General features: G+C 37.3%; 1 protein-coding gene across 8 annotated transcripts in view; it reads right to left on the bottom strand.

Annotated features, from left to right (window-relative positions):
• Positions 1-14,668: 14,668 nt before the first annotated feature.
• The window catches only part of TOR1AIP1 (torsin 1A interacting protein 1), a 53,434-nt gene continuing 50,178 nt past the window's right edge, over positions 14,669-17,924 (bottom strand). For 3 of the 8 annotated variants that reach the window (XM_057528234.1, XM_057528262.1, XM_057528243.1), the window contains one exon: positions 14,669-17,224. In XM_057528234.1, the coding sequence (XP_057384217.1) occupies positions 16,437-17,224 (788 nt within the window). In that variant the 3' untranslated portion in view covers positions 14,669-16,436. The remainder of the gene's footprint in view (positions 17,225-17,924) is intronic. The other 5 variants (XM_007188198.3, XM_007188199.3, XM_007188204.3 and 2 more) reach the window with 2 other exon arrangements.

Below are 17,924 nucleotides of genomic sequence, written 5' to 3'. Positions count from 1 at the left end.
CAAGGAATTTAACCTGGATGGACCTAGTGTTAGCAGGGATTCTGGTTTTAGGGTGTGTTTCAATTTTTGTGGTGTGGGATATGACTCAAAGATGTGATGGAACTGTAGGGCAAACAGTTAAAATCAGTAGTAGGACCTACACTTTCTCCCATCCTGTTTTTGAGTTATTGGTTCATAGTGGTTGGTAAAGGTAGCTAGGAGTTAGGAAGCTGTAATGTGTAAAGTTGACATGAAAAGGACAAACATGCCCTTCACAAAGGGCATGCCCTTCTTTGCAATCACAAGAAAATGTAGACCTGTTTAACATAGTGCTATGCATTTAGCTCTAATAATTAATAAAAACTCATTGAATGGATGGATGGATGAATTCATTCCATCAGTGAAGTAGACTGGGAGAACTAGCTGGAAGTCTAAGGAAGAACAAAATCCATTTCTTAAATATCTGGTTGTTCAGATCAAAGGAGCTTTGGGGAGATTGAATTATCTGGAAAATTGCTTCAAATCCACATTTTACTTTTGATAGATAATCCCTCTCTTAAGATGAGTACTGAAGTTCTCTTGGAATAGAGCCAGGCAATGACGTTAGATAGCTTCTTCCTTCCTCTATTTCTGGTAAGGTCAAAAGCAAACCAGGATTTACCACAAACCTGAGGCTGACATCTTTTTTTTTAATATAGAGGATTAGAATCATAGATTCATTCATTGTAGCAATTGTGAGACATTAGAAACAATGGGTACATCTCAAAAACATTGTTTAATAAAAGCATTGTTGGGTGTGAAAAAGCAACTTGCTTAAACAGATGTCTACACTCTGACGTTTATGTAAATTAAAAAAATGATTCTATACTTATTCTGTGGGTACATGTATATATACAAGTATACAACAATACATAAAAATGATAAACTCTGGTGTTGGGGAGCAGATCTGGATCAGGGTGAGGCTGACTTTTGATCATTTTATCTCTATGATTTACTTCTATCTTCCTAGTTTTCCTCAACAAGATTTATGAATGAGACAACCAATATATTTAAATCTAAGTACTAAACCTTTCCCATTTTCCCCAAATTAAGTTTTATACTTGTTAAGAACAAATGTACTTCTGAAATGTGTGATTTTGAAAAGTTTCTAAGCTTTAAAAATTGTATTTTCCTGTATTTAATCTCCAAGAATCTTCAAAGATTGGTCTCTTTTAATGTTGAGTACCTTCTTTTTGGTATTTTACCTACTGGCATTGCTTGTAAATAGCTTAGCTAACAGACATGGTAATCCCTTTACTGTACAAAGACAAACCCTGTTTCTTAGAACACTCTTAAAGAGAAAAACATCACTCTTTAGAGCATCTCTCGGTTTCAGTGCTGATTTATGGACTAATTATACAAATGAAATGTGTGATGAAACATCTTATAGCAAGACAGGTGTAATTTAAAAAAACCCTGACGAATATGAGTCAGAATGAGGTTATATGTAACCAAACCAGGTTATGTTTTGCAAGGGGTAAACCATCCTATGTACAGGCGGTGGAAAATTTTAAACTCTTGACAGGACATTTTCTGTGGCCATTCCAAAAATAGAAAAAGGCAGCTGGGAAGAAGACCCACAGGTTTTAATGAGGCTTATCAGCCACTAAAAACACTCCTGGAATCCCAGGATTGAGTGCTCCCCACCTGTTGAACAAGAAATGAGAACATGTGAGCATTTGGTTACAAATCCTAGTGCATGAACAGAAGGTCCACATAATATTATAAGGGGGCAAAAGCAGCTGGAACTGTCCGACAGAAAAACTGACAGGAAGAAATGAGAGTGATGGTGAAGAGGTAGCTGGTTTTGGAAATATAAGTGATTGCATATATCAAGCATGAATTGAAAAATTTGTGCAAAGCAAACATATAAACTGATGTAACTTATGTCGACAATTATTTTACATATATAAGTGGTTCTGGTATAACTATTACGTATGTATTTTACATAACTAATATATGTATTTATATAGTGTACACTATATAATTAACTCTTGTATAAACTCTAATAACCTCTGTTATTCACAGACATTGTCTTGTTTAATTCTCATGAAAACCTGAGCTGTATTAGCATCATAGGGATGAGGAAAGGTGAAGTGGCTTGCTCTCAGTCACAGGTTGGAGGGTGGTAGAGCTGGCACTGGAAACTCCACCTTCTGAATCCAGAACGTATTCTTCTTCTACTACACAGTGTGGTTGCTCAAAGCAGTTAGATGTGGGAATTCCCTGGAGGTCCAGTGGTTAGGACTCAGCACTTCCACTGCAGGGGGTACGGGTTCGATCCCTGGTGGGGGAACTAAGATCTGTGGTGCAGCCAGAAAAAAAAAAAAAAAAAAAAGCAGTTAGATGCTCTTTCGAAAGAACACTGGGATGTGGATTTCTGAATAAAAAGAATATGAGTGACTAAGTGAGAAATAGTTGGATTTTGCTGAATTCATGATCCCTCTCTTCCCCCGAGCTCTCTAGTCACCTTTTGTTTTTTTATTTTTAACTGAAGTATAGTTCTAGTCACCTTTTAACCAGCACACACCGGTGATAAAGGAAGTGTATATCTCTGGATGTTCATATGCAGCTCTCTGCCCTTGACCTCTGGTCAATAACTTTAACCTCGAGTTCAGGCCAAAATGAAGGAGCAATTTATTAGTTCTCCATTTTGAAATGTAGTTAGAGTTTACATGCAGTTAATATTATAAAACTTTGCATTTGTCCTGTGAACAGTTTACTTTTAGCACAAATATTTGGTTAGTCGAATATAAACAATTTATATTTGTGATTCTTGTCAGAAGTAGTAATATGAAAATTACTGAAAATTTTCAATAATATGAAAATTACTGAAAGCACTGAAAATTTTGTGTTCATGAGGCAGACTATAAAAGATTTATAGTAATATGTAGTAATAGTAATTTATAGTAATAAATAATATAAATATTAATAAATAATAAATAATAAATAGTAATTTATAGTAATAAGTAGTAATATGAAAATTACTGATAGTAATAGTAATAAATAATATAGTAATATTACTATATTACTGAAAGCACTGAAAATTTTGTGTTTGTGAGGCAGACTATAAAAGATGTATAGGCGCTTGGATATCAGGACAAAGGGGAAAAGTGAGTAACATTTTTTTTTTTCATTTATTTATTTATTTATGGCTGTGTTGGGTCTTCGTTTCTGTGCGAGGGCTTTCTCTCTAGTTGCGGCAAGCGGGGGCCACTCTTCATCGCGGCGCGCGGGCCTCTCACTATCGCGGCGTCTCTTGTTGAGGAGCACAGGCTCCAGACGCGCAGGCTCAGTAGTTGTGGGTCATGGGCCTAGTTGCTCCGCGGCATGTGGGATCTTCCCAGACCAGGGCTCGAACCCGTGTCCCCTGCATTGGCAGGCAGATTCTCAACCACTGCGCCACCAGGGAAGCCCCAGTAACGTTCTTGAGAAAGGACAAAAACCAAAAAACACCCCCTCCTCCCGTAATATGTTCCCATAGAGATTACAGAATTTTCAGGGACAATTCTGAGTTGAGTGGGAATAGAAAGCATAGAATAATTCCTAGACCTCTCCTGTTCATGCCTCACCCTACTAAAAATAATGTATGACACACACACGCACACAAAATAACCATTAGGACATTGGATATTAACTGACATAATTTCACGATGGTTCTGTATTAGATACCGAAAATGGGTTTTACTAAATAACCTTGACCTAATGTGGATACTCTTGAATCTGGGAGAATTTATTTTTAAATCACCTCTTAAATTCCTCCCACAAAAAGCAACCATGACCTTCAACAAAAGCATTTTCATTGAATTGTTTACAGAAGATAATATCAGTTTTAAAAATACATTTAATACAAACTTACACCAATAAATGTCTTTTGGTATCTGGAAAGCTGACCTAGTGATAGTAACAGAAATGTAGATTAGATTCCTGAAATAAATTTCTGGTTCCATCAGCGACTCCTTGTGTATGCTTAAGCAAGTTATTTAATCTCTTAGTATCTTAGTCTCTCCACCTATAAAATGGGGGTAATAATATTTGCTATTAGATAATGTCAACAAAGCACTTGGAGAACTCAGATGAAAGGTGCCAGAAGTATTCTGTTGTCTGAGGCATGACCTCATACTGTGTGAAAAAATGGACTTTACCAGGGTTGCTGATTCTTCCAGTACCTTATTTCCAAACTTTTCTTGTTCAATTGTCTTTTGGCTTTATTCATTTCTATTTATACTCTTTATGTATTTTAACTTCATTGTTCTGTTTGTGTTGTTTTGAGGAGAGTTGATGCTTTGAGGAAACCATGATTTAATTTGTCTTATGTTTGGTTTGTTCATTTATTTAAACTCATATGCTTATGTCTAAGATTTGAAACAAATGAAAAGTCACTTAAACAACCTTCTAATTATAGGAGACAGCTATGGCTATGAGAGTGATATTAGCCTTATCTATCCATCCCTCTTATTTGCATTATTTATATTTTATTTCATAATAAAAGTTAATTTTTAGCATGCACAGATGCATATTCCTCCCTGCACACTCTGTGAAAGACTTAAGGCAGATGTTGAGACTGTAAATTTTGATGTTTGTGTCCCTTTTCTAGAGGAATGAGATAACATGCTATAAGGGCAAAAGATTAGTTACTTAGAACTAAATCTGAGCTAAATCTATAGTCCAATCAGCTAACACACACTGATCTCAAGACAAATGTTAAGGGTAAAAGGGCTACTTCAGTAATAACCCACATGACTCAAAGAGCAGAGCTGCTGATTCAATAACAGTAAAAACTTAGAGGTGAAGTCAGAAGTAGGAGGTTGGCTACATTTCCTGAACATGAAAGTACTTCATTCTCTGTGTCTGTCAACCTGCTTATCCAAGGCTAATAAAAATATTTCAGAGAAGCAAACCTTTGGTCTTTGGAACCTACCAGTTAACAACAGAAAATCTAATCCTTTGGGACTATTTCCAAAGGGAAAGATTTTAATGGAATTTGCCCACTAAGATGTTGTATTTCAAGTGGCAAGTATTACATCACTCAAACCCAGCTTGAGTCATCTGTTGAACAATGGACAAATTATTGGCTACAAGAGATAAAGACTCTTTCAGAGGCAACATCAAACAAATACTTCGGGCTTTACAGTATTTTCAGATATTATAACCTTTGCCAATTTTATAGAGTCAGCATTGACAGAGATTTAATTCAACCTACCTCTAGTTCAACCTACATTCAAATTTTGGAAATCAGAACCACAGTAGGCCTTTGTTGTTAGAAAGATATTCTTCCTAATAGAGTTTCAAATGTTTTTACCAGGTTTTATCTCTATAGAGAAGCATAAATTTCATCAGAAAATGAAGTGATCTTATAGGTTGTGCACTATGTTTCCTTAACTTACATCCATCCATCCAAACTTACATGTGATGTAAGTTTATAAGTTTATAAGTTTTAAGTTTATAAGTTTTTATGTTATGGTTTATAAGATATGGTTTAATATCATTTTCACTTCTTAAGAAGTAGATATTATTATAGGATAGAATGTAGCATGATGGTAAAAAATGTAGGCTCTGGATCAGACAATCTGTGTTCAAATTCTATCTCCACCGGTTACTAAGAGTATAGCTTTGTATCTTTGTTTCCTTATCTATAACAGTCATATACTAGCAGTATTTACTTCAAAGGATTATGAAAATTAAATGAGATACTACTATATGTACGGTGCCTATCATAAGTATGTGCTTGGCACATATTTAGTGCTCAATAAACATTGGCTATTATTCATTCCATTTATAGACTACACTAAGCTTAGAGTGTGACACAGGTGGGGGTCTCTGAGAAGCAGACTATGAAACAAAATTTAGTGTGCTGGATGTTTACTAGGGAATGCGCGGGGTGTGAGCACCTGTGGAAGGGAGGAGAAGGAAGCAGGATGTCACACTATGATACAGGTGCTATAGCCTCAGCCAACCTCATGCGGAAGCTCTGGAGTGCAAATGGCCTGTCCAAATTGCATTGTGTTGGGCTGAGAAGGCTGAGCCTCTATATTCCGGCAATCAGCCATTGGATGTACACCCCCTCCCCCCATGGCATGACATTGGGTAAAGTGACTCTCTGCAGCTGAAGCAATCCATGAAGTGGCTGATGGTGAAGGCTGTCCATTAACCGTATTCCCAGCAGCTGGCACAACAAGTTCTTCCTCGAAGAGGGCCTAAGTGGCACATCTCTGTGTTTAACACAAGGTTGTCTGTGTAGCACTTGGAAAATAATCTCAGCAAATTACAGTTGCTTGAATAAAAATGAGGTCTTTAAGGCTGAGAGTAGGACAGTGAAGCTACGTAAGAATAAGCCATGGAGGGCTTCCCTGGTGGCGCAGTGGTTGAGAATCTGCCTGCCGATGCAGGGGACACGGGTTCGAGCCCTGGTCTGGGAGGATCCCACATGCCGCGGAGCAACTGGGCCCGTGAGCCACAGTTACTGAGCCTGCGCGTCTGGAGCCTGTGCCCCGCAACAAGAGGGGCCGCGATGGTGAGAGGCCCGCGCACCGCGATGAACAGTGGTCCCCGCTTACCGCAACTAGAGAAGGCCCTAGCGCAGAAACGAAGACCCAACATAGCAAGCAAGCAATCAATAAAAATAAATCTTAAAAAAAAAAAAAAAAAAAAAGAATAAGCCATGGAAATATGAAAGAGCTATCCACATGTGATGGAAATCTTTTTTGTCCTTTATAATTTCCCGGATTTTTGGAAAGGGTGGATTCTGGTAACTGGAAGCCCTTTGTTTAATGAACATTGTGATGGACTGAGGTTTGTGATGGAGGTGTAAACTGGGAGAAAGCCCAGGTACTCTGTAGAATAAGGGTCACTTAGGAGGCAGAAATACAAGCCAGCCACAGTTGATGCCACACAGATGGGGAGAGGAGAATCCTTGGTCAGAATTTAGATGAACAAAAGTGGCTAACATTGTACCCTTTGATGTGCTCAGCACTTTTTAAGTGCTTTGTATGTATAACTGACTTAATCCTCATAACACTACTAAGGTAGTAGTTATGTTATTTCCCCCATTTTAGAGATGAGGAAATTGAGGCGTAGAGAAGTCATTTGCCAATGTCATTCAGTGAGAAAAGTGTTGGAGCTGGGATTGTAGGGCCTGTGCTCTTATTATCCTTTCCCAACTGTTTATGTGAAATTACCAATGCTTTTGATGCAATTGGACCCTTCCTTAGGAATTCCAAGAAGTGCTGTTTTGCATCAAGGCTGAGGGCGGGCAAAACAAAGGCTCCATGGCATACAGGGACAGCTAACACCTAGGCTATGTGGAGGTATTTCAAAAAAGATAAACTGTGAGTCAACACTGCAGGCCTCCAGTTACAAAAGCATGATGTCATTGTATGCAAATATGAGTCAACAGGTGTGTGTCTCACTCCACTCAAAATTCTTTAGACCCTGGGTGTGTGCAATATTGAATTCCACAAAGCTGAGCAAGAAGGAAAGAAAGAAAATGGCTTAAAGGAAAATCACAAATAAGAATCTACAAAGTTGGCATACAACTCAATATCAAAAAACCAACCCAATCAAAAAATCAGAAGACCTAAATAGACATTTCTCCAAAGACATACAGATGGCAACAGGCACATGAAAAGATGCTCAACATCACTAATTATTAGAGAAATGCAAATCAAAACTACAATGAGGTATCACCTCATACCAGTCAGAATGGCCATCATCAAAAATCTACAAATAATAAATGCTAGAGAGGGTGTGGAGGAAAGGAAACCTTCCTACACTGTTGGTGAGAATGTAAATTGGTGCAACCACTATGAAGAACAATATGGAGGTTCCTTAAAAAAACTAAAAATAGAGCTACAATATGATCCAGCAATCCCGCCACTCCTGGGCATATATCCGGAAAAGACAAAAACTCTAATCTGAAAAGATACATACACCCCAATGTTCATAGCAGCACTATTTACAATAGCTAAGACATGGAAACAACCCAAATGTCCATCAACAGATGAATGGATAAAAAAGATGTGGTATATATACACATATACTATGTATATATATATCCTATATATAATTATATATATATCCTATATATAGGATATATATCCTATACTATATATATAATATATAATATTTATATAATGTAAATATTGTATATACTATAATATACTATATATAATATAGTAATATACTATATATAATATATATAGTATAAGATATATATATATATATCCTATATATAATAATAGGATATTAGCCATAAAAAAGTATTAAATATCCTTTCATGCAACATGCATGGACCTAGAGATTATCATACTAAGTGAAGTAAGTCAGACAGAAAAAGACAAATATCATGTGATATCACTTATATGTGGAATCTAAAAAATAATCCAAAACCTTATTTACAAAACAGAAACAGATTCACAGACAGAGAAAACAAACTTAGGGTTACCAAGGGGGAAAGGAGGGGAGGAGGGATAAATTAGGAGTATGGTATATACACCATCATATATGAAAGAGACAAAAAACAAGGAACAAAAAACTGTAAAGCACAGGGAACCATATTCAATATCTTGTAATATAGTGGAAAAGAATCTGAAAAAGAATATATATATACCTATACATCTATATATATCTGAATCACTTCACTGTACACCTGAAATGAACACAGTATTGTAAATCAACTATAGTTCAATTGAAAAAAAATTCTACAATGTTGGAAAAATACTCCAACCTGTATAGAGCCTGAATAGATTGGGGAGAAACATCATATATGGGGTTCTAGAGACTCTCTGCATAGTGGTAAGAATAGATGTTTTAAACACAGACAGCCTGGGTTCAAATCTCTGCTTTACCACTTTTTACTTGGGTATTCTTGGGTGTCATTTTATCTTTCTGTGCTTCAGTTTCCTGTCTATAAAGCTGGGATAATATTACCACCTCACAGGATTATTGTGAGAATTAAATCAGTTAATACATGTAAAGAAGTTGAAACAGTGTTTGGGGCATTAATAAGCACTCAATAAATAGTAACAAAAACTAGAAAATGGTGAGGGACAACTTAATACATATTCAAAGGTCTCGATATAGATCTTTTCCATCTTCATGGTATACAAAGTAGGAGAAAGTCCATTTAAACTATGAAATTGAGAGTAGATTAAAAAAATTGCTCATCAAGAAATGCACATAACTACTATGAGTAAATATTCTCTTATGGGCTATATAGAACGGAGCAGTTTCTCTTCTTGAGTTTAGCCTAAGAATGGTGCTCTCTAAAAGTGGGAAGAAAGGGATTTCCCTGGTGGTCCAGTGGTTAAGACTTCGCCTTCCAATGCAGGAGGTGCAGGTTCGATCCCTGCCTGGGGAGCTAGGATCCCACATGCCTTGCGGCCAAAAAACCAGGACATAAAACAGAAGCAAGCGACTTCCCTGGTGGTGCAGTGGTTAAGAATTTGCCTGCCAATGCAGGGGACACGGGTTCGATCCATGGTCCAGGAGGATCCCACATGCCACGGAGCAACTAAGCCTGTGTGCCACAACTACTGAGCCCATGCGCCACAACTACTGAAGCCCGTGTGCTCTAGGGCCCGCATGCCACAACTACTGAGCCCGTGTGCCTAGAGCCCGTGCTCTGCAACAAGAGAAGCCACCGCAATGAGAAACCTGCACACCACAATGAAGAGTAGCCCCCGCTCGCCACAACTAGAGAAAGCCCGCACACAGCAACAAAGACCTAACGTAGCAAAAAAAAAGAGAACCAAAAAAATAAACAAAAAAAAACAGAAGCAATATTGTAACAAATTCAATAAAGACTTTGGTCCACATCAAATAAATAAATAAATAAATAAATAAAAGTCAGAAGACAAACTCTAAAAAGTCAAGTTTGAATCAGAGGTTACATGGTCACTTACTACCTCGCTTGTCCAAGAAACAGACTGAAAACTAAAGAAAGCTCAGTATGTTTGTGAGGGACTTACAACAAATTAATAATAGCCATTATACATGAAAACAGTACCTGAAGTTTTGTTAACTGTGCCTTTTTTTTTTTTTTTAGCATAAGAAACACAAAAGAGAAAAGGGAAACCTCTTGCACTGTTGGTGGGAATGTAAATTGATACAGCCACTATGGAGAACAATATGGAGGTTCCTTAAAAAACTAAAAATAGAATTACCATATGACCCAGCAATCCCACTACTGGGCATATACCCAGAGAAAACCATAATTCAAAAAGACACATGCACCCGAATGTTCATTGCAGCACTATTTACAATAGCCAGGTCATGGAAGCAACCTAAATGCCCATCAACAGACGAATGGATAAAGAAGATGTGGTACATATATACAATGGAATATTACTCAGCCATAAAAAGGAACAAAATTGAGTCATTTGTTGAGACGTGGATGGATCTAGAGACTGTCATACAGAGTGAAGTCAGAAAGAGAAAAATAAATATCGTATATTAATGCATGTATGTGGAACCTAGAAAAATGGTACAGATGAGCCAGTTTGCAGGGCAGAAGTTGAGACACAGATGTAGAGAATGGACATATGGACACCAAGGGGGGAAAACTGCGGTGAGGTGGGGATGGTGGTGTGCTGAATTGGGCGATTGGGATTGACAGGTATACACTGATGTGTATAAAATTGATGCCTAATAAGAACCTGCAGTATAAAAAAACAAACAAAACAACTAATACTAAACTTTCATTGGGTTATTTGTATGGAAATATGTTAATATAATTGTTTCAGACATTACATGAAATTTCTAAAAATCTTATATTTGTATTTGTATGGAAATATGTATGGAAATATGTTAATATAAATGTTTCAGACATTACATGAAGTTTCTAAAAATCTTATATTTGTATTTGTATGGAAATATGTATGGAAATATGTTAATATAAATGTTTCAGACATTACATGAAATTTCTAAAAAAAAAAAAAGAAACACAAAAGCAATGGGAAGAAATCAGAACACATTTGTAGCAGGGCTACAAAGAGGACTTGCTTAGGTCAAATTTACCTAGGCAGAGCTATGACTAGGACCTAGAGTTTAAAACTTCATTGTTGTTTCCATTACCTTTAATTCCCTTTCACTGATTTTTTAAAAAGGCAAAATGAAATGAATTAACCAGAACAGCATCACATTATATAAAGGTCTATAAATCTGAAGCTGTATTCAGTTGTCCCTTAACCGTATCTGCCCACTCCTTGGCCTGACCTCAGAAGACTGCCCTACTCTATCCCCACCCCATGGTTCCTGTTAAAGGAGTGACCTAGGCAGCTATGTTTAATCATATATTCTTTTCAGGGATAACCCATACACTGGACTGAGCCAATCAGGTTCACCCTCTTGGTGTGTTTAAGACACAAGTTGGGGGGACTTCCCTGGTGGTGCAGTGGTTAAAAATCAGCCTGCCAATTTGCAGGGGACACAGGTTCGAGCCCTTGTCTGGGAAGATCCTATGTGCCACGGAGCAACTAAGCCCGTGCGCCACAACTACTGAGCCTGCGCTCTAGAGCCCGCATGCCACAACTACTGAAGCCCACGCACCTAGAGCCCGTGCTCCGCAACAAGAGAAGCTGCCGCAACGAGAAGCCTGCGCACCACTCGAAGAGTAGCCCCCACTCGCCGCAACTAGAGAAAACCTGCTCGCAGCAATGAAGACCCAACACAGCCAAAAAAAAAAAAAAAAAAGACACAAGGGGAAGTTGTTGAGGCATAGCAAGCCAGAAGTAGAGAGGCAGAGGGAATGGCTGTGAGGTCTCCATCCAGAACAGTCCTCACAGTTCCCATATTTTCCTTTCTTGGAGTCTCAGATGTATATTCTTACAATACCCACCTCACCCCTCCTTTCCTCTTTTGCTGATTAGACAGGGTTTTTATTTACAATCAAATAATTCCTGACTAAATATGTGAGTCTCTACTTCAAACTGCTAAAAGTCAACAGAAAGACATGCAGAGATAAGAATTTAGTTTACCACTGTGTGCTTAGTATTTGGGGAGAGAAGATAGATGAGCTAAATAGATTGAGGAGGTATTTTTACTAGTACAGCGCTTTGAAGAGTCCTCTATGAGGTATTTTCTCTATAACATTATATTTGATTACCAAACCTTGTCATTTCTACTTCTCAGATATTTTTCTTATCCATCTTCTCTCCACATCCATAGCCATCTCTTATCTGGACTATAATTACCCTGTTACGCAACATGAAAAGATGTAAGGAAACTTCCTAGCTCTTTTAAGAAAACTCAAATTCCTAATCTTACTGTGGAAAGACCTTAAGGCCTCCCAGTTTTCTTTCTTAACATTCACCTTCCCCTTGGGGACCTCTCACTAATGATCCTTGCTTCCACCAGAAAAGGGCCAGGTTTCCCTTCTGAGATTGGTCCCCTTCCTCTTTCCTGAAATTATTCATAGCCCTACTGAATCCAGGTTGAAATAGTTTATATAAAAAAGATTTAGAAAAAAAAAGGCTCAGGAATAATAGGAAAAAAGCAAAACACTGAGAAAGATGCAACTTACCTATTTTTGCTAACCACACAGGGCTTGCAATTTTTATTTAACAAATATTTGAGCACTTTATGTGATTACCACTGTGCGTAGATTGATCACACTCTCCTGCTCTCAAGAGGCATATGGTGATCCAGCAATCCCACTCCTGGGCATATACTCAGACAAAACTCTAATTCCAAAAGATACATGCACCCCTATGTTCATAGTAGCACTATTTACAGTGGACTATTACTCAGCCATAAAAAAGAACAAAATAATGCCATTTGTAGCAACATGGATGGACCTAGGATTATCATACTAAGTGAAGTAAGTCAGAAAGACAAATACAAATATCATATGATATCACTTATATGTGGAATCTAAAATGTGACACAAATGAACCTATCTATGAAACAGAAACATACAAAGAGAACAGACTTGTGGTTGCCAAGGTGGAGGTGGGGTGGGGGAGGGATGGAGTGGGAGTTTGGGATTAGCAGATGCAAACTATTATATATAGGATAAACAACAAGGCCTTACTGTATAGCACAGGGAACTATATTTAATAGCTTGTAATAAACCAAAATGGAAAATAACATGAAAAAGTATATATGTATAACTGAATCACTTTGCTGTACAGCAGAAATTAACACAACACTGTAAATCAACTATACTAATAAAATTAAAAAAAAAAAGAGGCATATGGTTGTGGGAGTGTGCTAAGTGCTGTGACAGGGGTAATATAGGATGAACAAGCGTGTAAAGAAGAGGCACCTGCACCAGTATTTCAGGGTAGGGAATTAGGTTAGGTTCAGTAAAGTTCTGCCTGAAAAAAAATAAAGCATTCACAACAAATAAGAATTAGCAGAGTGTGAGGCTGGGAAAAGGGAGAAGGCAAGATATGAAAAATATTCCAGAGGAGTCCAAGAGTGTGCAAAAGACAAGACTATAATTTGTAAATTGCAAGAGGTTTCTCCCTGTTCATGCTCAGGTGATGGGCTGTATTTCCCCTACCATCCAGAAGAAACTGCAAGCCCACCAGGACTTCTCTGAATCGAGGCCAAAGATAGGTTTAAGGCAGGAGTTTCCTCTTTTTCCAAGTCAATGGCAGTCAATGGAAGACTTAGTTTGGTTTCCCAGACTCAGGACTCACACCTTCATCCCAGGTGGCTAATGCCAGTAGAATCTTCATACCATAAGATTTTACTCTGTGGCCTTGATAAGGACAATGTAGAAGAATAGTCCACTTTTATTTTTGTAATCAATGAGAAATGCTTCCTCATATTGACAACACAAAGGTCGCTTTCCGAAGACCTAAGGTCACAGGCAAATTGGGCTTTATATCTTTAGTTTAGGTATTAACTACGCAAACCCTAAGTTTCACTTCTCTTCGTAGAATGAAAATCAGGTTTATTTCCAATCATTGAGGACTGGAGGTTTAGAAAACCTCCTTAAAAGTAATGTAAGAAAGTCATTAAAAGAAGGGAAGCAAATTAAGTTTTTAGAAATTTGTAAGATCGGTTTTGCACTGTGGTTTTCCCTGGGCCAATGTTGTCACACAAAGTCACAATGTGCCTAATTTCTAGAGGCCCAAGTTCCTATTTTCAAGCCGATGATTTATTAAATTTTCCCCTCCAAACGGATTATGGTAACATGTACAAAACAAAATGTTTTAGGCATCAATGATCTAAACTACAGATGTTCTTGAGCATGCACTTTCAATGGGGGCAAAAAAACCTTATTCTTCAGGTGTATAAAGCATAAAAATATGCAGTCCATAAACAGATATAGAGTATATATGTAGTATTAAAATTTCATGGGGGTAGATGATTAGGAAAAAAAAATCTCAAAAGGTTCTTTAGAGAGGTGAGAATGAAAAATTTGAGAAACATGGTGTGGATTCTTTTGCCAAGTGGAGAATACCTAAACTAATTCCATTTTAGTGATAATTCAAAATCCCTGGATGAAACAGAAAATCATAGTGATTATATTTCCTACCAGTGTACTTGTGAGTGGCTCCAATTCTTTGTTTGGCTTTTGTTTCTCCTAGCAGAAGTCACTAAAATTGTTCAAGTGTAAAGAAAACTCTAGGAATAATTTTTTTTAAAGGTATATGAATCATTCAGTTTATGACACACAAGAGTACAAACCAAGAAAGTAAATTTATTTAAATTACTAAAATAGCTTTTAAAGTCATTTACAGATCAGCTGCTACAATTATTTTTCCTGATATAAGTAATATTACTTTAAAATTATTTTGGTCAATGAAACATTTAAAAAAACATTTGTTTCTCCATATAATATATATATATGTATAAAATAAGTCTTTCCAAAAACTCTTGTTTTAGAATCCTCTATAAATCAGAATAGCTGACTTCTGACAGTCAGGAACAAATTACAATAAGGGGTATAAATTTATGAATACTGGTAGTCCTAGTGGGAAGAAACGAGACTGTACTCTACCACCAGTCATGGGATCCTCAAAAGGTAAATGATGAAGCCATTGACAGGCTCTAGTATTCTAAAAACAATATTTTCATTTAAAGGTTTGTAGACAATAAAAAAATAAAGTGGATCCAGAATTTTAAGCTTCTAAGAAAACCAAAGCAGTTGACGGATGAGAAAGCTGTTAGTGATGCAAAGTTAAAACTGAAATTCTATAGTAGTACAGTAATGTACAGTAGTACATTTTAACATTCTTCATATATGGTAAACTTCACTTTCTTTTTCGCTTGAGGCACTCATAGTAGAATTTATCATGTGCATTGTAAATCTTTATTCTTGTTACAAGAGTGTCATTAAAGGACTCAGAATGCAACAAGTAGACATGCAGAAAATCAAATCCTTCTTCAACAGCCCAGGAAAGCTGGTTAACAAATGGTTTACCAATTCCTGAAATTGTATTTCTTAACAAAACTTTCAGGATACGACCAAAATAAATGGCTCTGAACTTACCCATTCTTTTTTTTTTTTTTTGAACTTACCCATTCTTAAGAGCCAAGTGAACAAATATACTAAACCTCATCATACACATGTTTCAAAATCTTTGGGAGGAATAAAAATTTCTTAAAGGAAAAAAAAAGGACGTGTGAAAAACAAGTCCCAACAGAATTCACTGAGAATGCAGTTCATATAACTATGTTTGACTAACCCTAAGCCTCAGTGGCTTTCTTTTTGGCCACGTGGGGCGGCTTGCAGGATCTTAGTTCCCTGACCAGGGATCAAACCTGGGCCCTCGGCAGTGAAAGCGTGTAGTCCTAACCACTGGACCGCCAGGGAATTCCCTCAGTGGCTTATTTTAACATTTCATCTTGAAGACTTTTTCCCCCCTTTCCCTCCCCATTCCACAACTTTTCCCATGTCTCCTTCTCCTTGCCCTCCAAAATCAAAGGAAAAAAGCAAAAAACAAAAAACCCAAACACACACTCGGATGGTCTTTCATTATTTTTGTTCCTACAAGCAGAAGCTAACTACGGAATTCACAGCTAAACGATGTAGAAGAGGACAAAAGGGGAAAACCCACAGTTGTGTTCAGGGAGCTGTCTTACTAATAACTCGACAAACTGTGAAAAAAATCTAAGTTAAAAAATTGGGTGGATTCATAGGAAGGAGACTAATCCCTCCCACTGGTCATACCATAGCAATAATGATTCAATCCAGAATCTAAGCAGATCCTCTATGGGACTGCATATAATTTACAGTCCTCAGATATCATTAACACAGATCTCAATGGAAACAAGGAAACGATTCTCTCAAATAACAGATAATTAGGTTGAATAAACGATTTAGATATTCCATGTTTACCTAAGAACTTAACCTCCTTTAAAAAGAAACCAGTTCTTTCAAAAAGAGCTCTGGATCCTGTCTATGGTTAGAAAGTTTGAAAAATTCTCAGAACTTGAGACATGATTTTCTCTTCTGTCTCCTCTTATAAGCAGATGCCCCTTTTCAGGTCATTTTCAGGTTGTACAGGCAGGACTAAGTGAGAAATACGGCTCCAGAGCCCACTCAATTTGTCTGGGTCCATATGTTTGTAGGAGTTGGGTGTGTCAGAGTTGGTGAACTTGACTTTGAGGAAATCCCTCACTTTTTCTTCAATTTCCTTTAGGCCTAGACTGGTTCCAAGTGTCTCCTCCTCTAACAAGACAGTTAGGACTAAGGCTACATCTTTGAAGGCTGCATTTTCATGGTCACAATACTTATAGAAGATCAAAGCAGAGGCTGCAGGCAGTGACTCAAAGCGGTGGACCACAGCTGCATTCTGGCCATTTAGGAATCCATTGCTCAGTTCCTGATCTACCTCTAGTTTGACAACATCACTGTCTTGAGTTGCTTTGCCCGCCCCATCAATCCGGATTGCAGGAACACTTCGGAAGGAAGAATAGGCATCAGCAATTTGTTCACTCAGACACTTGAGTGCTTCTTCAGCATCTCGGGCAGCAGTGAGCAGCAAGATAGCAGGCTGAGGCCGAGGGTGGGAGCTATTAAGATGTTTTTCCAGGAATGTTAGGCTCCTTTTCCACAGCTTCTCATCTTGACCTTGGTACTTATTCATAAGTTGCTTCATCTGGTTCTGGAACTCTTGAACAGCAGTGGTTTCTGCTTCAGAAGTACGAGGGCAACAAAAATACCCAATGAGAAGAGGAACTATCACGACAAGGGGCCACCACCACTTCACCTTGACAAAAGATGCACTTTTGGGTTGTCCAGTCACTTCTGCTCGGGAAAAAAAGAAATGGTAGACACAAATATTATTTCCTTAGATTCAAGAGCAAGTGACTTTTAAAGCCAATATTAATCTTTATAAACATTAGATAAAAGACGAAGGAATTTAAAGAAGGGAGCTGATAATTTACTTTCTTAAAGAAATAATTTAGCACATGTGTTTTAAGTTACGTGTATGAGTATGCATATGTCTCTTCAATGTCAAAATGATAAAGAGACTTAGAGGAAAAAGTAGAATTTAAGTATATGTAATGGCATGTGCAAGTCAGAAAGAATACAATTTATAAAGCAAAACTATTATTACTACTGCTAATATTTGGGAGGTAAACAATATTAAAAGACACTTTACAAAATAGTTTTAAATTTAGAAACTAACATGGATTATTATCCAAGGTGGAATGTTTATGTATATAAAGGGATAAAGAAAAGGATTCATTATAAGTGAAATCTTCCATATAATAGCTAGCTGTCCCTTTAATTGCACTGATGCCTATCTTTGGCTGTATGCAAGTTAACACTGGTAAAACTTAGCTTGCAACTCATTCCTAATTATTACTGGCAATGATGATATGAATTTACATTTACCTAATGCTTTTCAGTTTAAGCACTTTCTCATATACCACATCATTTAATAATTTAATATGACAGCAACACTCTAGAGCAACAGTTCTCAAAGTGTGGCTGGTGGGGT

Source organism: Balaenoptera acutorostrata, chromosome 1 (genome assembly GCF_949987535.1).
Source record: "Balaenoptera acutorostrata chromosome 1, mBalAcu1.1, whole genome shotgun sequence".
NCBI lineage: Eukaryota > Metazoa > Chordata > Mammalia > Artiodactyla > Balaenopteridae > Balaenoptera > Balaenoptera acutorostrata.
The sequence above is the reverse complement of the archived record's forward strand: the minus strand, read 5'-3'. Positions and strand labels throughout refer to the sequence as shown.